Raw genomic sequence first — 21,197 nt, 5'->3', positions numbered from 1 at the left:
CCTCCTCAGGCACAAAAATCGCTAATGGCCCTCTAATCTCTGCCCTTTTGGAAGCTATTCAGACCCCTCGTCAGGTGGCAGTGGTTCATTGTTATGCGCACAGGCAGTCTAACAGTGTTGTATCTCAGGGCAATGCATTAGCTGATTCAGCCGCAAAGGCTGCAGCTCTACAGCCCCTTCTGGTTTCGGCTTCCCTCCCCCTGGATGTGTCCTTCCCACCTGCTGACTGGACACTGCTGTATGCTGACGTATCCTTGGAGGAGCTGCATGACTGGAAACGCTGGGAGGGATCTAAGGGCTCCGATAAGGTTTGGCGGATCGGAAACAAACCTATTCTCCCCCGTCGTTATCTACTCGCAGCTGCTCATTATTTTCATTCCCTGGGTCACGCTGGTATTCAGGGCACGGTGGCTGCCATACTAAAGTTCTGGGCAGCACCGCATGTTTATCCCGCGGTAAAGCGAGTTCTTGGCTCCTGCCCTACTTGCCTGGCCTTCTCTGCTAAGACTCGGCTCGATGCCAACTCAAAAGGGGGGAGACCCTGGGCAAACTTCCCGTTTCAGCGCTTGCAGATGGACTACGCAGAAATGCCTAAATGCTCAGGGTTTCACCACCTCCTTGTTATAGTGGACCAACTTTCCGGATGGCCTGAAGCAATACCAACCAGAAAGGCAGATGCAAGATCTGTGGTCAAGTTCTTAATGAAAGACATTGTACCCAGGTTTGGTGTCCCTGAAGTCATTGATTCAGATCGGGGCTCACACTTTACTGCAAAGATTTTGGAGGAACTGTACCGGTGCTTGGGGATTATTCGACAATTACACACCCCGTACCACCCCCAGTCTGCAGGTCAGGTGGAGCGCATGAACCGAACAATAAAGACAATGGTAGCAAAGTTTTGTAAGGAAACTGGACTTAAGTGGCCAGAGGCCTTGCCTATAGTTTTATGGCATATAAGACGAACGCCACGCATGCCCCTAGGCCTGTCCCCATTTGAGGTACTGTTTGGGAGACCAGCTTTGGTCCCGGGAACTTATGTTCCTGTACATGCTAGCCTCTTGGATGGAGATGAAACTTTGGCCAGATATGTTGCTAGACTGCAAAAGGAGCTGACTAAAAACCAGTCTGAAGCTCAGTTGTTTCAAACCGCACCCTTAGGGTTACAAGTTCATTCCTTTAAGCCAGGGAATTGGGTAATGGTAAAAAAGATCCCCCACACCGACCCCTTGGAACCTCGGTGGGAGGGGCCGTACCAGGTTCTGTTATGTACTTATTCTGCTTTAAAAGTTGCAGGTAAAGGTTTCTGGATTCACCATAGCTACGTCAAGTTGGCAACAGAACCCCCACCTGACCCTGGCGAGCCAGCAGACGAGCCACTTCACGAATGAACACTACAACCAACCCATGGACTGAGCTTTCCAGCTACTGGGACCTTCATAGCCCACCAGGACATTTTGTGTTCCTGTTTATTGGACTTACATTGGGGGTAGTGTTTTTTGTATGGTACAGGGGAGGATGTCGACATTGGTATGGTTTGCCTGGGGGATCCTCTCCCTATTCCCAAGTCCAGTACAAGGATGGGAGGGCAATAGCTTTTTAAATTTAACCCATGCTATCAAACAGGGTGTAAATCGAACGCAGTGTTGGATTTGTATTCATACCCCCACATATTTAGGTCAGGGCGTCCCGTTGGTAGGGGTACCTATCCCCCTTAATCGAACGCTCCAAACCAAGCTATGGGCAAACACTACATTTAACTGGAATGTTACAATCCAAATATGGTCTATTGATATGGTGGCCCAGGGTAATTATGCTTTATGTGTGTCACGACGTAAGGGCATAGAAAATACAGTTTTTGTAGGGAATTTTGTAGGGTGCAAGGACACCACCCAAATCAGCTCTGGTGCGGGAGGCCCCTCTACCTACTCCAGAACCCCGTGGCCAGTCCCCGAGGGGTCTGGCTGGTATTGGTTATGCAATCACACAGCCTATAAGGTTCTCCCAGCAGGATGGTGTGGTACATGTACCTTAGGGGCTATAGTACCCGCCGTGACAATACACCAGAACCTGACCCGGGGAGAGATCCGCAATCTAGTATGGAGGGACCAACGAAGTATTCCTTTAAACCCCCTTTCTTATCGGCCCAAAGGCTTTCACTCCTTTGTGTGCTGGTTTCTGCCATGGTTGGGAGTAAGCGAGCTGGAAAAAGCTATAGTTAACATTTCAGCTGCTTTGGAACTAATGGCAAATGCTACTGCAGATGCTCTATCTGCCCTTCAAATTGAAGTCACCCAGCTATCCCAAACTACATTGCAAAACCGCCTAGCCCTGGATTATCTCCTTGCAAATCAGGGCGGGGTTTGTGCTCTGGTCAACTCAAGCTGTTGCGTATTTGTAAATCAGCATCATAGGGTGGAAACTGACATCCACATCCTCAAGCAACAGGCAGCCCTATTCCACCACATCAGCCTCGACACTACCAGCACCGGATTCCAGGAGGTCTGGGACTGGCTCACCTCATGGCTACCGGATGTGGGGACTTGGGGACGGCGTATTTTGTATTTACTTTTTTTGACTGTTATTGTTTTTGCGTTATTTTTTGTATGCCTACAATGCTGCAGTATGTGCTGTCGGCAATTGCTAACCCTGCAGCGCGGTTACTCAGCCCCAATATAGCTTACTGACGTACAAAAAAAAAAGGGAGGACTGTTAAGGAAAAGTTAGCACATGTGACTCCATTTTGGTTTGGGGCCCACCATTGTTTAAATGCCAGCACATCATACATCAGGAGGAGTAATCCTTAGATATTGAATCCCTGTGAAAATCCTCCTCCTTGTCTCCAGCCTGCCTTGTCTCCCAGTATTTGGTTTCTGTCAGTCTTTAACTCCCGGTTTCTTGGCCTTGATGTGAGGCCTCCCATCCTGATAATAAAAGTTACTGATGCATGGCTTTAGGACCATGCTGTGTAATTAACATACTGGTATAGCACGAGGAATGCACCAAGCAGGGATAGGTGGTAGATAAGACAAGGGTTTGTTTATTGGCTAAGGTTTCCGATGCACGAGGGCAACATGCTTTGCTAAAAGGTATATAATCTTTGTATAATCTGCATTCAGGGTACCCTCCTGGCTAGCAGGGGGGCACCACGCTCGAGCGTACTAAACTTAGTGTCTTTTGGGAACTCTGCAGTTGTGGACTTTGTTTCTGTGCCTCAGCCTAGATTCGAACTGTGCGTGTCCTATCAGGTATAATTCGCAGCACTGGTGTGCGTGTCCTATCAGGTGTAATTCGTAGCACTTGTGTGCGTGTCCTACCAGGTGTAATTCGCAGCACTTGTGTGCGTGTCCTACCAGGTGTAATTCGTAACATTATCTCAATAGTATCTAAGTGTGTGTAAGGATTATAAGCCACAATTGTATATAATATTAGCCACATTGTTATTAAGGTAACCTTGATCTTGCCCCTAAATTTGTGTGCCGGCAGTTCTTGGATGCTAGTTTTGAAAGTTTGGAAAAGGTAATACAAAGGATTACATCTGTGGAGGTAGAGCTATGCTTTTGTATTACCCATGCCAAAAACATTTACATTTATAAGTGCAGTATTTTTGTGCAACTATACAGCACAGGCAACACAATGAAACCAGATTTCTCTGTGGAAGTGCCTGGAGTACTTTCATCAGGTGTAAAGCCAGCTTCTGCACCAACCACTCCTTGCGTAGGGGGTGGTGCAGTCATCCATTCCTTTATTCCTCAATTGAGCTAAGACAGAGCTATCAAAATAAACATATTTGTCCTGCTTAAGTTGTCCAGTAACTTTTTGTGAAGTGCTCATATAGCATGGTAATAAGAGTGATACTGAAAGCTGAACAGAATGAGTCTGGTAAGCTCAACATTAGGCCTAATATTTCCTCCTGTTTAGCCCAGTTTATGTGATTTTGAATGTGGGCAGACAACTATAAAGGATTTAGGCCTTGAACCTGTGAAGACTAGTGTATGCTCAACTGTATGCACAAGTGCTATTGAAGTCAATGTGGCTACCCACTTGCCTACATTTTGCAGGATCAGACTTTGTCTACACACACTTGCACCAGTTTAAAGGTGTAGTTTTAACCCAATTTAGTTAGATCCATGCAACTATCTTTGTAGCTGTGCTTATTTAATTTTGAATGTATATTTTATCTTAATCCTGTAAAAAACAGATTTAAGCTAAACCCATATCTACTTAAACTGAAATAAAATGTTTAAGGGTCTAAAATAGCTTTAAGCTGGTGCAAGTTTGTGTTTTTTCTTCCTATTTCCCTCTTCTGATCTCCTCTGTAAAGTGCTTTGATGAGAAGTGTTACGGAAGATATAAGTACAGAATTATTATCTTTAAGTCAGAAGGTTGGACTTCAAGGAACAGGAATTGAGGGGGGGGGGGAAGAGCTGTAAGGGTTTTGGCAGCATCTCTGTGGCATTTCCTCTCTCTGCATAAGAAACAAAATATCCATGGAATATTTTTAAGGGACTTTCCACAAAATGTACAGACGGTCTCCTGGTTTCAGAGGGAAAAAAGAATATTTTGTACAAGAGAAGCTGCAGTGAAGGGGGTCCTGAGCCTCTGCATGAGGGGCATGTTGAACATATTTGGCCTAACATCTCTGGTCTGTGTGTTGATCTTTGCCTCTTGCTGCACATCACTTCTGTGCCACATTTACCCTACTACTGGGCTTCTGCTGCCTGGGTTTATTTTAGCTGTAATAGTGAACTAACAATTTTACCAAAACCTGAGTATTCAAAAATTGTGAGATTTAAAAAAGAAATAAGGTATTTTTGGATTTTTATTTGTCTTCTAATCTTTGAACAATGCAGGAACAGTCAGCTAATGTTCTCAAGCTTTTCTCTGCAACCAAGAAGGCAAGAAACCTCTGTTTTAAAAAAACAAACACCAAACAAAAAGCTGGGGTTCTGTAGGTATATGATTTCAGGAGCTGTGGCTTCAAGGAAAACAGCAACTATGAGACCTAGCACCCCAAATTTGAGCTTAATCGTAAATCCCATGAAAATGTGTCTTGGTTGTGGGCATTTCTGAAGGAGGGGTCTGAATGGTTAGCACCAAGTTTCAATGTGAATAATTATTAAAATTCATTTACATTTATACAGCGCTTTTTGCAAAGGCAGGTCGGGATGGTCAGTGATCTGAGGGTCTGATCCTGCAACTACTGCTGGGCATCTAGCACTTGCTACCCTGGATTGGGGTGACTAGACGTCCCCATTTTATAGGGACAGTCCCGATTTGGGGGTCTTTTTCTTGTATAGGCTCCTATTAACCCCCATCCCCGTCCCGATTTTTCACACTGGCTGCCTGGTCACGCTACCCGGGCTGAGCTCGCAGTCCTGCAGGTGCTAGTGGGGCTCCCGGCGGGCCCCAGCGGAGACACCAAGAAGGGGGCAGCGGGGGCGGGCTGAGGAGAGGATGGGGGCGAGGCACGAGTGCCTGTGGCCGGCCCGCCCGGCCAGAGCGCTCTGCGGGTGCCCTGAGACGCCCAGCATGGAGCAGGCAGAGGGCGAAGCCCGGCCCCGGCCGAGCAGCAGGCTCCGCAGCAGCGGGCGGGGACCTCCCGCCTCTAGCCGGCGCTGTGCGGCTGCAAGGCCCGGCCGGCCGCGCCCTGGGGCTCGCTGCTGCACCCGCCCGGCGCCTGGGCCCCTGCGGCGACTCCAGCCCGCGCCTCCCCTGAGCCCGGCCATGCTGGCGGCGCGGCTGCTGCTGCGGGCGGCCCCGAGCGGGCGAGCCTCGCTCCACGGCTCCGCCCGCCGCCTGCGCGGGGCCCGGGTGGCCGTGGTGGGTGCGGCCCGGCCGCGGGCAGGACGGCGGGGGGCTCTGGCGGGGCTCCCGGCAGCCAGGGAGGCGAGGCGGGGCGGGCCGGGGTCGAGCTGGGCCCCGTAGCAGGGCTTAGCGCCAGCTGCGGCGGGGTGGCCCTGGGCTCCGGGCGGGCTGGGCAGCGCAGCCCATGCTGGGGGGCTGGGCGGGGAGCCGCCTTCCCCCCCCCCCAGGGTGGCTGATAAGCCCAAGGTGACCCTCTCGCTGCCTGCTTCTGTACCGGTGTCCTCTGCTTGGCCTGGGCTGGGGCGGGTGCCGGGTGCGCGGGGTTAGTTGCCTCGTTAGATCCCGCTCTGCAGCGGGTGGCGATCCAGCGGGAATCTTTGTGCCATTAGTACAGATTACTTGGCTTTTAAGAGCGTGGAGAGGGTAATGCTAGTTGAAGGAGACTAGCCGCCCACCAAGCAGAGTCCTGGAGCTGAAATGTTCTGCCTCTCCCCTGTTAGGATACCCACTCCGGGTACTGCTGTATTAACACAGGGCATAATGCTTAAGAATATAAGAGCGGCCATAGTGGGTCAGACCAAAGGTCCATCCAGCCCAGTATCCTGTCTTCTGACAGTGGCCAATGCCAGGTGACCCAGAGGGAATGAACAGAACTGGGCAATTTTAAGTGATCCATCCCGTCATCCAGTCCCAGCGTCTGGTCTTTGGCAATTTAGGGACCTTGAGAGCATGGGGTTGCGTCCCGGACCACCTTGGCTAGTAGCCATTGCTGGACATATCCTCCATGAATAGATCTAATTCTTTTTTTAATTCAGTTGTACTTTTAGCCTTCACAGCATCCTGGGCAATGAGTTGCACAGGTTGACCGTGTGTTGTGTTAAAAAGAACTTCCTTGTTTTGTTTTTAAACCTGCTTCTTATTAATTTAATCAGGTCCCTTTTTCTTGTGTTATGTGAAGGAGTAAGTAATACTTTCCTGTTCACTTTCTCCACACCAGTCATGGTTTTATAGACCTCTCTCATAGCCCCCTTTAGTTGTCTCTTTTCTAAGCTGAACAGTCCCAGTCTTATTAATCTCTCCTCATATGAAAGCTGTTGCATATCTCTAGTCATCTTTGTTGCCCTTCTCTGCACCTTTTCCAATTCTAATACATCTTTTCTGAGATCATGTTACCAGAATTGCATGCGGTATTTAGCATGTGAGCATAGCATGGATTTATATAGTGGCAATATGATATTTTCTATGTTATTATCTACCCCTTTCGTAGTGATATCTAACATTGTTCGTTTATTTAACTGCCGCTGCACATTGAGTGAAAATTTTCAGAGAACTATCCATCTCTTTCTTGAATGGTAACAACTAATTTAGACCCCATTGTTCTGTACCTATAGTTGTGATTATTTTTCCCAGTATGTGTTACTTTGCACTTTTCAACACTGAATTTCATCTGCCATTTTGTTGCCCGGTCACCCAGTTTTGTCAGATCTCTTTGTAATCTTTACAGTCAGCTTTGAACTTAACTATCTTGGCCCAAGATTCTCGGGTAATGTTGAATCATCTCCACATTTTGCCACCACACTGTTTGCCCTTTTCTTAGATTGTTTATGAATATACTGAACTACACTGGTCACAGTACAGGTTCTGGGGGTCCCTTCCACTTCCCTCTCTCCATTGTGAAAACCAACCATTTATTCCTACGCTTTGTTTTCTATCTTTTAGCCAAAAGAACAGGAGTACTTGTGGCACCTTAGAGACTAACCAATTTATTTGAGCATAAGCTTTCATGAGCTACAGCTCACTTCATCGGATGCATTCAGTGGAAAATACAGTGGGGAGATTTATATACACAGAGAACATGAAACAATGGGTGTTACCATACACACTGTAACCAGAGTGATCAGGTAAGGTGAGCTATTACCGGTGGGGCGGGGGGAACCTTTTTTAGTGATAATCAAAGTAGGCCATTTCCAGCAGTTGACAAGAACGCCTGAGGAACAGCCGGGGGGCGGGGGGGGGGGGAATAAACATGGGAAAATAGTTTTACTTTGTGTAATGACCCATCCACTCCCAGCCTTTATTCAAGCCTAAGTTAATTGTATCCAGTTTGCAAATTAATTCCAATTCAGCAGTCTCTCGTTGGAGTCTGTTTTTGAAGTTTTTTTTGTTGAAGAATTGCCACTTTTAGGTCTGTAATTGAGTGACCAAAGAGATTGAAGTGTTCTCCAACTGGTTTTTGAATGTTATAATTCTTGACGTCTGATTTGTGTCCATTTATTCTTTTACGTAGAGACTGTCCAGTTTGGCCAATGTACATGGCAGAGGGGCATTGCTGGCACATGATGGCATATATCACATTGGTAGATGTGCAGGTGAACGAGCCTCTGATAGTGTGGCTGATGTGATTAGGCCCTATGATGGTGTCCCCCGAATAGCTACGTGGACAGAGTTGGCAACGGGCTTTGTTGCAAGGATAGGTTCCTGGGTTAGTGTTTTTGTTGTGTGGCTTGTGGTTGCTGGTGAGTATTTGCTTCAGGTTGAGGGGGCTGTCTGTAAGCAAGGACTGGTCTGTCTCCCAGGATCTGTGAGAGTGATGGGTCGTCCTTCAGGATAGCTTGTAGATCCTTGATGATGCATTGGAGAGGTTTTAGTTGGGGGCTGAAGGGGATGGCTAGTGGCGTTCTGTTATTTTCTTTGTTGGGCCTGTCCTCTAGTAGGTAGTTTCTGGGTACTCTTCTGGCTCTGTCAGTCTGTTTCTTCACTTCAGCAGGTGGGTATTGTAGTTGTAAGAATGCTTGATAGAGATCTTGTAGGTGTTTGTCTCTGCCTGAGCCCCCACCCCCACCGCCGTTCCTCAGATGTTCTTATCAATTGCTGGAAATGGCCCACCCTGATTATCACTACAAAAGGTCCTCCGCCCTACCCACCCCCCTCCTGCTGGTGATAGCTCACCTTTCCTGATCACTCTCGTTACAGTGTGTATTGTAACACCCATTGTTTCATGTTCTCTGTGTATATAAATCTCCCCACTGTATTTTCCACTGAATGCATCTGATGAAGTGAGCTGTAGCTCACAAAAGCTTATGCTCAAATAAATTGGTTAGTCTCTAGGGTGCCACAAGTACTCCTTTTCTTTTTGCGGATACAGACTAACACTGCTGCTACTCTGAAACCTATCTTTTAGCCAGTTACTGCTCCATGATAGGACCTTTCCTCTTATCCCACGACTGCTTAGTTCGCTTAAGAGCCTTTGGTGATGACCTTGTTAAAGGCTTTCTGAAAGTTTACTCACCGTATTGATTGGGACACCTTTGTCCATATACTTGTTGATACCCTCAAAGAATTCTAATAGATTGGTGATGCATGACTTCTTTTTACAAAAGACTCTTCCCCAACATATTGTGTTTATCCATGTGTCTGATAATTTTTTTCTTTACTGTCATTTCAAGCAATTTGCCTGGTGCTGAAGTTAGGTTTATCAGTCTCTAATTGCGAGGATTACCTCTGGAGCCTTTTTAAAAAATGGGCCTTACATTAGCTACCCTCCAGTCATCTTGTACAGATTGAAGCTATAGATTACTTACCACAGTTAGTAGTTCCGCAATTTCATATCTGAGTTCCTACAGAACTCTTCGTTGAATACCATTTGGACCCAGTGACACTTTAATTTATCAGTTTGTTCCGAAATCTCCCGTATTGACATCTCAGTTTGGGTAACTTTCTCAGATTTATCACCTGAAAAGAATGGATGGGTGTGGGAATCTCCCCCACATCTTCTGCAGTGAAGACCGATGCAGAAAAATACATATTTTGTCTGAAATATTGTGTTTGATTTTCTCTTTGCAGGTCTTGTCTGGATGTGGTGTGTATGATGGTACGGAAATCCATGAAGCCTCAGCGTAAGCAGCTTTGCATTATTGCAGAGTCCAGAAAAGTATTCTTCACATGATTAGAGCATTTTATTCTATTTAATTAATTTCCAGTTTCCCAGGGGTGTCGGTACTACCCTGGAAGAGCCTTGATGGTGTGTGGTTTTCTCCCAGGGTTGATTCTTTCCATACCCCATGAAAATCCACCATTTTGTCTCAGCTTTATGGTCCTCCTTAAGTTCTCATACTGGATGCTTCGGGATGAGGAGAAGTGGGCAGACTCCATCACCACCACATGCTAAGCCAGAGCAACGAGCTATTGGTCAACAATCCTTCTCTCCCAAGCAACGCTAGCTGCTGCTCTAGCGTTTGCAGCTTAGGAAGCAAGACCACAGACTTCACTTATTTCATAATCACCTTTCTGGGCCAAGTTCCAGTGCCAGGATTGTTAATATTCACATTGAGTTTAACCTATCACACTGTATATCAGATAATGGGACATTGATCTTAATTCCCTTTCGTGAGACATTTGGACTCCTCTTACAGTTCTGAAGGAAGACTGTACTGATTTCTATAACAAGAGTAAATAACATGGCAATCAAACGGGTTTAAGGTAACAACTGAAGCTCATCTAGTCTTCCACCTCACTTCCCCCCTTTACAGACTATAATAAATGCCCTATACCACTGGTGCCCAAACTTTTCCTGTCGCGGCCCTCCCCTTACCAGTAATGGAATCTGTCTGTCTGTGTGCCCCCCTCCCCGCCCCCCCCCACAGTTGGGTCAGCAGAGGAACATGTGGGCTGAAGGCAGAGCTGGGGACAGAACTGGGAATGGGCGAGGAGCTGTGGCTAGAGGTGGAGCTGGGCTGGGGTGGTGCTCCCTCCCACTCCCTGTGGGCGTTGGCCCAGGTCCTGCTGCGGTCACCCCCTCAAATGTTCCTCCACACCCCCTTAGGGGGGGCGCACCCCATGGTTTGGGGACCCCTGCCCTATATGTTCTCTAAAAACTGACACTTTGCGGTCATTTTTTATGCTACTTTGTCAGTACTGTTTTCTAAAACATAATATATTTCTGGTAGGAGTCAGAGCCAGATAAAAACCTTCTCTAACTGGCTCCTTAAGACTCCCTCTCTTCTAAGGCTTTCATCATATTTTTACCTATTTTGTAGTATTTTGGTTCACCTGAGTCGTGGGGGAGCTGAAGTTCAGATGTATGCCCCAGATATTCCTCAGATGCATGTTATTGACCACAGCAAAGGACAACCAACTGAGGCTGAATCAAGGTAAGAGCTACATTTAATTTGCACAAGATGGCTCCTGCTTCTTGAGCTTGTGCCACAGGGACGTGCTGCAGGAGTTATGCCCTGTGCTAAATATTTACTAGTAGCAATTTTCCCAAAGTGTTTAACTTTATGCCTACTAATATTTTGTATGTGAGAAAAACTTAGATTCTTTGTCTTGTGACTTTGTCTTGGCTCATGGGTACTGTATATTCCAGTTCTGTTTCAGAAGCAGCTGTAGCTGTAGTTATTCAGGGTCATTATTTTCAACTCTTCAAAAATAACACCCTTTTTTTACACAGTTTCACCACACTTGTATGCACTGGCTTCATTCCTCTTATTGCTTTATTTCTTGTTCTTCAAGAAACGTTTTAGTGGAATCAGCAAGGGTTGCTCGTGGTAAAATCACAGACCTGGCTAAACTTAGTACAAAGGACCATGATGCTGTGATATTCCCTGGTGGATTCGGAGCTGCTAAAAACCTGTGAGTGCCAAGTTAAGTAAAGTGATACAGAAATCCTTTATGCATAACTCAGACAGTAATAATAGGAAATAGTTAGTGGCCTTTTTGTAAAATATGTTAATTTACATAGTCTACCCCAGTGGTTCTCAACCAGGGATATGCGTAGGTCTTCCAGGGGGTACATCAACTAATCTAGAAATTTGCCTAGTTTTACAACAGGCTACATAAAAAGCACTAGCAAAGTCGGTACAAACTAAAATTTCATACAGACAATAACTTATTTGTACTGCTCTATGTACTATGCACTGAAATGAAAGTACGATATTTATGTTCCTAATTGATTTATGTTATAATAATTTTAAAAATTAATCGCGATTAATCACAGTTTAAATCACACTGTTAAATAGAATACCAATTGAAATTTATTAAATATTTTGGATGTTTAGCTACATTTTCATATATATTTTATTCTGTGTTGTAATTGAAATCCAAGTGTATATTATTTTTGATTATAAATATTTGCACTGTAAAAATGATAAACAAAAGAAATAGTATTTTTCAGTTCACCTCATACAAGTACTGTAGTGCAATCTCTTTGTTGTGAAAGTACAATTTACAAATGTAAATTTTCTTTTGTTACATAACTGCACTCAAAAACTAAACAGTGTCAAACTTCAGAGCCTACAAGTCCACTCAGTCCTACTTCTTGTTCAACCAATCACTAAGACAAACACATTTGTTTACATTTACAGGAGATCATGCTGCCCTCTTCTTATTTACAATGTCACCAGAAAGTGAGAATAGGCATTTGCATGGCACTTTTGTAGGTGTCATAGAATCACAGAATTTCACGGTTGGAAGGGACCTCCGGAGGTCTAGTCCAACCTCCTGCTCAAAGTAGGACCAATCCCCAACTAAATCATCCCAGCCAGGGCTTTGTCAAGCCTGACCTTAAAAACCTCTAAGGAAGGAGATTCCACCACCTCCCTAGGTAACCCATTCCAGTGCTTCACAACCCTCCCAAGAAAAAAACAACTGGTGCTCCAGATGAGGCTTGAACTCACAACCTCAGCATCACTCCATGCAGCACTGCTCTATAAGTAAGGTGCGCTAACCCTTTGCACCACTGGAGCCCGCAAAAACAACACAATGAAGTGACTGAGGGCTTGGCTACATTTGTGAGTTAGAGTGCATTAAAGCAGTCCCGGGCCCCCTAGCTTACTACCCGTCCACATTGGCAAGGTACGTAGAGCGCTCCTGGTACTCCACCTCGGCGAGTGGAATAACGTTTGCTGTGCCTTGGCTACAACGCCTGGGTGTCAGTGTGAACGAGATGTTGCATTACTGCGTTCTGACTGGGCTCCGGAAATGTCCCATAATCCCCTTAAGTCAAGTGGCCACTCTTCTCATTGTTTTTGAATCACTGTAGGAATGCAGATATGCCCTTTGAAAGCTCCATTTCTGACAGCCGGCATGCTTATCTGCTCCGAGACAAAGCAACCATTACTGTGGAATGCTGTGTGTGTGAGAGAGAGAGAGAGAGAGGGGCGGGGAGGGGGGGATCTGCTGCTGTCTGAACTTACAAGACAGCATGCTGACATGCTCTCAGCCTCCCAAAAACTCCCTCTTTCTCTTCCCCCACAACGCAATCCCTGTCACACTCCACTCCCCCCATTTGAAAAGCACGTTGCAGTCACTTGTATGCTGGGATAGCTGCCCATAATGCACCACACCCAATGCCACTGCAAGTGCCGCCACAACAGTGCGCTTGAAGCTGTCAGTGTGGACAGACTGCAGCGCTTTCCCTACTGCTCTCTCCGAAGACTGGTTTAACTCAAAGGGCTCTACATCTGCAAGTGTAGCCATGCCCTTAGCTAAGGTCACCCAGCAGGCCAGTAGCAGAGTTGAGAACAGAACCAAGGTTTCTGGATTCTCAGTCCAATGCCTTACTTATTGTGCCACACTGTCCCCCTGTCATTGCAAGCTATTTACGTGACAGATATGCTAAACATACGTATACCCCTTCATGCTTCGGCCACCTTTCCAGAGGACGTGCTGATGAAGCTCGTTAAAAAAATGATGCATTAATTAAATTTGTAACTGAACTCTTTGGGGGAGAATTGTATGTCCCCTGCTCTGTTTTACCCACATTCTGCCATATAGTTCATGTTATAGCAGTCTCGGATGATGACCCAGCACATGTTGTTCATTTTAAGAACACTTTCACTGCAGATTTGACAAAATGCAAAGAAGGTACCAATGTGAGATTTCTAAAGATAGCTACAGCACTCGACCCAAGGTTTAAGAATCTGAAGTGCCTTCCAAAATGTGAGAATGATGAGGCGTGGAGCATGCTTTCAGAAGTCTTAAAAGAGCAACACTCCGATGCGGAAACTACAGAACCGAACCACCAAAAAAGAAAATCAACCTGCTGCTGGTGGCATCTGACTCAGATAATGAAAATGAACATGCATCAGTCCGCACTGCTCTGGATTGTTATTGAGCAGAAATCGTCATCAGCATGGATGCATGTCCTCTGGAATGGTGGTTGAAGCATGAAAGGACATATGAATTTTTAGCGCATCTGGCATGTAAATACCTTGCAACGCCAGCTACAACAGTGCCATGCGAATGCCTGTTCTCACTTTCCGGTGACATTGTAAACAAGAAGCCGGCAGCATTATCTCCTGCAAATGTAAACAAACTTGTTTGTCTAAGTGATTGGCTGAACAAGAAGTAGGACTGAGTGGACTTTTGCAGGCTCTAAAATTTTACAATTTTTTATTTTTGAATACAAATTTTTTGTACATAATTCTATATTTGTAAGTTCAACTTTGATGATAAAGATATTTCACTACAGTACTTGTATTAGGTGAAATGAAAAATTCTATTTATTTTGGTTTTTTACAGTGCAAATATTTGTAATAAAAATACTAATATAAAGTGAGCACTGTACACTTTGTATTCTGTGTTGTAATTGAAATCAATATATTTAAAAATGTAGAAAACATCCAAAAATCTTTAAATAAATGGTACTCGATTATTGTCTAACAGTGCGAATGATCCCGCTTAATTTTTTAATCACTTGACAGCCCTAGTTATAATTATATGGTAAAAATGAGAAAGTAAGCAATTTTTCAGTGCTAGTGTGCTGTGACATTTTTGTATTTTTATGTCTGATTTTGTCAGAAAGTAGTTTTTAAGTGAGGAGAAACTTGAGAGTACGCAAGACAACTCGGACTCCTGAAAGAGGTACAGTGGTTGGGAAAGGTTGAGAGCCATTGGAGCTAAGGAAGACTTCTTTCAAATTGTTTGGGGATTTCCATAGTATAACATTTTCAGTGCTGCACATGGATGGGTGGGCGGGGGTTTCCCTACATGATTCTTATTATTGTTAGTGTGCCATTTTGTAATCTGAAAATTCCACACTGAAAAATTTCCCACCAAAACTAGGCAGCAGTTCTAGTGCTTACACGCCACATTAAAAAAAAAACCTTTCCTTTCTCTGTGGTGGTGGTTTTGGGGGCATAATAGAGGGAAGTAGTGAAGTTTATAAAACTTTTAATTTTAGATCATTTTCAGTATCTTTCTCTTACTTCTTTCTGCCTCAGTCTATATAGAAAGTGTTGGGATAGTATTAAACTAATCACTAAATAATTTCCTTTCAAAAAGTTCATGGATTAGCCAAGTGAAACGCCATGTGTCTTGTGACCAATTAGTCTTCTTATTCTCTTTGATTCTTTTGAGAAATTTGAGTGTGTTTTTTTTTAACCATCTGTTTTGGATGGTTTAGACACAACAAATCCTGCATCTTGGCAGGGGGTTAGACTAGATGATCCTTGTGGTCCCTTCTAACCAGTGATGAGCTGCCAAAATCTTAACAACGGGTTCCCTCCTCACCCCACGAGGGGGTCCTTGTCCAACCTCCGGGACTCCTGTCCCATCCACCCCCCCACGTTCCTTGATGCCCACCCCCCCAGGACCCCTGTCCCCTGACTGCCCCCAGAACCGGGCAGGAGAGTCTCGTGGGCCACCGTAGTGGGTGCCCACCCCACCCCTAAGAGCCAGAGGCACCTGCTGGGGGGTGAGGTGGGTCCCGGTGGTGCTTATCTGGGGCAGCTCCCAGGAAGCATCCAGCAGGTCCCTCTGGCTCCTAGGGGCGGGAGAGCGGAGCTGTGGGGGGGAGCAGGGGGAGCGGCCGCTCCCCCCACTGATCACATCAAAAGTGGTGCGTTAGGTGCTGACTCCATGGGTGCTCCGGGGCTGGAGCACCCACGGGGAAAATTGGTGCGTGCAGAGCACCCACCAGCAGCGCCCCGCTCCCGACCCAGGCTCACCTCCACTCTGCCTCTACCTCCTCCCCTGAAACCACCGCCCCACTCTGCTTCTCCGCCCTCTCCCCCGCCCTGGCTTCCCGCGAATCAGCTGTTCGGCAGGAAGCTGGGGAGGGCTGAGAAGCAGGCCGCGGCTTCCTGCTCAGGCCAAGGGTGGCGGAGGTGAGCTGGGGTGGGGAGCGGTTCGCCTGCTCGCACGCACGTTCCCGCGGGCGGCACTCCTCGTCCGTCCGTTCCTTCCCCCCTCCCTCGAGCTTATCTCCGCTCTGCCTCCCTGGGCCTGAGCGGGAAGCCGCTGCTTGCTTCTCAGCCTTCCCCGGCTTTCCGCGCGAACAGCTGATTCGCGGGAAGCCTGGGGTGGGGGGCAGAGAAGCAGAGCGGAGCGGCACGTTCAGGGGAGGAGGCGGAGTGGAGGTGAGGTGAGCTGGGGCCTGGGGTGGGGAGCGGCTGGTGGGTGCTCTGCACCCACCAAATTTTCCCCTGGGGTGCTCCAGGGCTGGAGCACCCGTGGAGTTGGCACCTAAGGCGCCACTTTTGGCCGGTTAAATTTAGAAGCCCTTTTAGAACCAGTTGTTCCGCGAGGGACAACCGGTTCTAAAAGGGCTTCTAAATTTAACAACCGGTTCTAGCGAACCGGTGCAAACCGGTTCCAGCTCACCACTGCTTCTAACCGTGTGGTTCTATGATTCTATGAAATGGCTTCTTCTAGGATGTTCCTTGCTGTGTCGTCATAAGAAATTATTTGTTCTGTTCTGGTAATGATCTGAAAATCTGGTAGCATTGCTATACTGTTTCCGCAAAATGTTAGAACACTTAGTACTTAGTTAAAACTAAGATTTGTAGTTTATAATTTGTTACTTGACGCAGTGAAGCGTTAGTATCCGCTTTCCATTATTGATGTCCATTGAGAGCTGCTCTGAGTGTCCACATATAAAGTCATAGCATTATATTGAGGTGTTAACAAAAGCTTCTTGTCGTGGCAGTTCCACCTTTGCTGTGGATGGGAAGGATTGCAAAGTGAATGGAGAGGTTGAACGTGTCCTAAAGGAGTTCCACAAAGCTGGGAAACCCATTGGGTATGTACATTCTAGGAGCATTGGGTATGGTACATTTAGAGGAGCAATTGAAAGTGCTGTTGTGTAGTTGATAATTTCTGTGAGAGCAGAGATAAAACAAATGCTAGGTAAGTGGGTGGATGTTAGTCTTTGAGCTAGAAAAAATGTATTCAGCCTTTCGTTTATTAGTGGTTCATTTAAAAAAAAAAAAAATCTTCTTTCAAGATGGTAGGAAGAAAGAGAAGCTAAGAAAAAGTTTACCTTGCTTGCCAGGAAAAGCCTGACGTAGCTGGAAAGAAATTACTTTTTCATGTTTGACTTTATGATCTTTACATATATGTGCATTTGAAGTTTCATAATTATAATTCATTCTTTTAAGAAGTAGTCTCACTGGAGTAACCTTTCTTATTTTTCTTGCAGCCTGTGCTGCATTTCACCAGTGTTGGCTGCAAAAGTACTTCCTGGTGCTGAAGTTACTGTGGGACATGAAGAAGAGGAAGGTGGGAAATGGCCTTATGCCGGAACTGCAGTAGCCATTAAAGCACTGGGAGGAAAACACTGTGTAAAAGAAGTAACTATATCCTTTCCAATTAATAATCCGTGATCAAGTGTTGAGGGACACGGCTATTCTTAATGTATAAGTCAGCACAGTTGCAAAAATACACAGAGTTGATGCTTAACTGTTGATAGTCTAGTAGGACTATACTGTAGTATGATACATGTGGATTAGGCAGCATTATTCCCATTGATTTATCAAGTTAATTGTGTGGCTGAATCCTTACACATGGTGCTCAGTTGTTGCCTGAAAATTCCTCTGGCACAACCAGTGCAGCGGTTAAGTCAGAAGTGCTATATATAATGGCCTACAAGTACAATCTATCAATGGAAAAGGACCCCATAACTAGTCAGTTTTGTTTGAAATTCATTTCTTTCTTTTTCCAAAAGTCTAAAGCTGTGACCAAGACATCTTTACCCTGAAGCATTAACTTCTAAGCAAGGAGTTTCCCATCTTCTCATGTAATCATTAATACTCTTTTCCCCATTGATACAATACTGGTATTTCTGAAAAAATAAGTAGAACATCTCCATTCTGAGGCTACAACTGTGACCACCTTTACATTACTTGGGGGTTGGGGAAGATATTTATTGAAGATGTAGGTGGTGGTGTTTCATTCTGCAGACAGCATCTGCAAATACTAGGTTGGCTGTGTTTTCCTTAACTCTCTTCCACGAAGCTCATGTAGACGTGAATAACAAGATGGTTACTACCCCAGCATTTATGTGTGAAACGGAATTACATCACATCTTTGATGGTATTGGGGCCATGGTAAAGGGTGTGCTGAAATTAACAGGCAAATGAAGTGGATACTGTAATAATAATAATAGTAAGCTTTAGGAAATTAAATGTACAATACCAGAAATATCATGCATCAATAGAAACATATTTCCCCTGCTTGCCCCATTAGCACTTTTATAAACCACAGACATAAAGTTGACAGTCTGATTCCCAGCTCTGTTCAGAGATTGCAAAAACGTTTGGTACATAAATGCATTGATTTCCAAGCACATCCTAACAAAAGGGTCTGTTGACTGGCTCTTTGAGTAAAGGTCATGCATCCTGTAACCTAAATAATTTTTTGGACTTGGACAATTGGTGCGGGTTGTGTGAGAATGTTCTGAGACCAGCCAGCATACTATTCCAGCAAAAATACCCTCCATCCCTTTGAAAAACACTAGGGACGCACATGAAAACCAAATGACATGAATACTGTGGAGTCAGAATATTTGGAGCAATGGACTGAGCATAGGGCTGGATTGCTTTGTAGATTTCACAGTTCTGTTTCAGAGGCTGCATAGTGTGGTTGAAATGCACCAGTTCAATTGCTATTGCGAGGAGTAGATACAGCTGCTATGGGATTGACTGCCATTCAGATGTGGGGAGTGAAGTTACTGCTGACTGCTGTTCTTTGAGAGGAAAGCTATGTTAAAATGCATTCCTGGCTAGTCTAGCTGCCTTGCATTGAAACAGCTATTGTATTTAGTTTTCTGGGTGTGCCAGTCTGAACTTTGGCATTGAGAAATTGCTGGGATCTGGGAACAGAGAAATTTAAGAGGACTGAACAATAGAGACACACTTATCTGTGTGTTTCAAGCAAGGCTGCAATAGTTTGCTGCGTATACAGTCATTTCCTATGTCCGTGAGGTAAAAGTCAGGATCAGCTCTGATGTAGCCAGTGGAAACAGTCATTTCTATGCCCCGTGGTTAACTCACCATTAATTAAAAACACTGTGTTGCATAGCCCTCCTTTCCATATTCCTTTCATGGCTTTTTTTCTGTTTTAAAAGTTGGGCTTTTTCCAAATATGAATAAATCTGTGTGTCAACAGCAGGACACACCTTATTGTTAATGCCCTAGCATTTTGAAGAATCTCTCCTTATTTAACTGCGCAATAGGCCTTTCATAGCTAAAGAGGGCTTGAAACAAGGGGAAAGTATCAGCTACAGTGCCTTGTACGTTTTAAAGATCTCTTCCACATGAACGTAGTTACTTGCCTAGCAATGGGCAACAGGCTGACTCCAGTGCGGTTACCACCTTCCTCTTTCCAGACTAACAGAACAACTTCCATCGAAATACAATCAAATGGAAGAAGAATGAGGCATAAATTAATTAAATGTTGTCTAGTTATTTTCTTTTACCTTTTTCCCACATCTCTTTTAATCATAGAATATTTGCATTTGAAGGAGCCTTTACTGATTCATAGAGTCCAACAACCTTCAGCATTTCCATCTCTTTCCTAAATGTTGTCTGTTCACATCTTATTTTTCTTTTTCTTCCTGCCTCATTAACTTTTCCCTTTATAGGCCAGCATAGCGTTCTATTCTCTTTCAGCTCCAAGTTGTCTGTCTTTCACTCTATTCACAGAAAAATGATGCTGACATAACAGAACTTTGTGCCCCATGCGCACCTGCTTTTCACAGACAAGAACCATGTTCCAAATACATTTGCCCTGTGTTTTTTAATCAACAGGAATTTTAAGACCTGTACATGAAGTTGTTTTTCAAGAGTACCAATTCTTTTGTCCTATTATGACAATGATCCTAAAAGGTTACAACATGGATTTTGAGGATATTTTTGCCAGCACATACTCTGCTAATTTGTTTACTCTGAGATGTAATGATATGAATATACATTGTTCTGCTTCTTGGTGCTATTCTTATTTAGACTTTAGGCCTGCTGTCCCTGTTAAGAAAACTAAACTGGTTTTGATGTGGCTACAGAAATTTTCTGTGTGTGGTTTTAATACTACAGTAAAACACTGTACATAAAGTTAACAAAAATGTCATGTATGAGGTATGCTCCAGGGAATATATGTATCGTAGTGGGTGTTTCAGTTAAAGGTGGTTCTTGTAAATTTAAACTAATGAGCTTCATTTAGATTCTGATGCGGTCTGATTTAAGGTTTATTGTGTGATATTGCATTGAGGTATCATAAATACTATCTGTACCCTTGACTGGAGAGCAGTGGGGATTTAAGAAGATGCTTTTCCTTTGTAAAAAAGACGGTTCAGTTTGAAAAACTATGTTCTTAACCTTGTTTAATCAATGCAGATGTGAAAAGAAAAGTACTTTTATGGAAGAGAAATTTTCTGTATTAGAGCATTGTTTTAAAAATACAAAACATTTTTGTCAAGTACATCTCTGGCGTGAGCTGAGGTTTTGAAATTGCACCACAAGCATATGCACTATTCACGCTGATCACCTTAATAGTTAAAATTGTGAGCTTCAATAGTATCCTCTCTTATGGAGATTCTCAGGAAGCTAAAAACAAGAGCTACATACAGATTATATTATTAAGTGTGCTTGGGTGGAGTTAGGAAACTTCATGTTGCTCATGATTTGTTACAATGCTGGGTTTGTGCGTGTAGAAAATGTAGGAAATCGTCAGTTATCAAAGGAGCAAGAATAGAAGTGGAAGACATTGTGTTCATGTAGCTGACTACAAATAAAGGCTGCTTCCAGATGTTTCTCTTGTAAATTTATTTATGGATCAACTTATTTTTACAGATATGGGGTTATCTTAGTGGGGAGAAGGCAGGGTTTGAACCTTATTGAGGGTATGAAATGTTCTAACTATCTTTAAATGTTGAGTCAGTGGGAAAGCTCTAGAAGAAGGGGCTGTATAAAAGGAACTTTTTAAGCATGTTCTTAAATGTGTGCCTTCCTTACATGTGCAGGAATTAAAAAAGAATAGTCTATAAACAGCACTGCAAAACTTCCAATACTTTGCCTGTAGAAGGGGCAGTGAACTCCTAGGATTAGTGAGAACTCCTACAGTCAGTGACAGCTGTTGCTCTGTCTTCTACAGGACTGTTTGTGTACCTCTTCTATGGC

At 44.6% G+C, this 21,197-nt stretch overlaps 1 protein-coding gene across 3 annotated transcripts; it reads left to right on the top strand.

Annotated features, from left to right (window-relative positions):
* Positions 1 to 5,692: 5,692 nt before the first annotated feature.
* GATD3 (glutamine amidotransferase class 1 domain containing 3) lies at positions 5,693 to 20,828 on the top strand. 3 transcript variants are annotated; one of them, XM_077817734.1, is made up of 7 exons: positions 5,693 to 5,820; positions 9,649 to 9,701; positions 10,842 to 10,955; positions 11,317 to 11,436; positions 16,733 to 16,825; positions 17,225 to 17,381; positions 18,036 to 20,828. In XM_077817734.1, the coding sequence occupies exons 1-7, from the start codon at positions 5,725 to 5,727 to the stop codon at positions 18,162 to 18,164; spliced, it is 762 nt and encodes a 253-aa protein (XP_077673860.1). In that variant the 5' UTR covers positions 5,693 to 5,724; the 3' UTR covers positions 18,165 to 20,828. The 3 variants fall into 3 exon arrangements, with proteins under 3 accessions (XP_077673860.1, XP_077673850.1, XP_077673870.1); XM_077817724.1 differs by lacking the exon at positions 5,693 to 5,820 and having other exon boundaries at positions 8,917 to 9,701; XM_077817744.1 differs by lacking the exon at positions 5,693 to 5,820 and having other exon boundaries at positions 9,563 to 10,284.
* The last annotated feature ends 369 nt before the right edge of the window (positions 20,829 to 21,197 follow it).

The sequence above is a fragment of the Eretmochelys imbricata genome, chromosome 1 (assembly GCF_965152235.1).
Source record: "Eretmochelys imbricata isolate rEreImb1 chromosome 1, rEreImb1.hap1, whole genome shotgun sequence".
Lineage (NCBI taxonomy): Eukaryota > Metazoa > Chordata > Testudines > Cheloniidae > Eretmochelys > Eretmochelys imbricata.
This window is presented reverse-complemented; position numbering and strand designations above follow the sequence as displayed.

What these genes read in the sequence shown, in the direction of transcription:
- GATD3 (XM_077817724.1), top strand. Translation starts at nt 9,547, where the DNA reads ATGGATGGGTGTGGGAATCTCCCCCACATCTTCTGCAGTGAAGACCGA. An exon ending in GAAATCCATGAAGCCTCAGC is followed by an intron (nt 9,702 to 10,841) that starts GTAAGCAGCTTT and finishes CCTATTTTGTAG; the next exon opens with TATTTTGGTTCACCTGAGTC. An exon ending in TTCGGAGCTGCTAAAAACCT is followed by an intron (nt 11,437 to 16,732) that starts GTGAGTGCCAAG and finishes TTGTCGTGGCAG; the next exon opens with TTCCACCTTTGCTGTGGATG.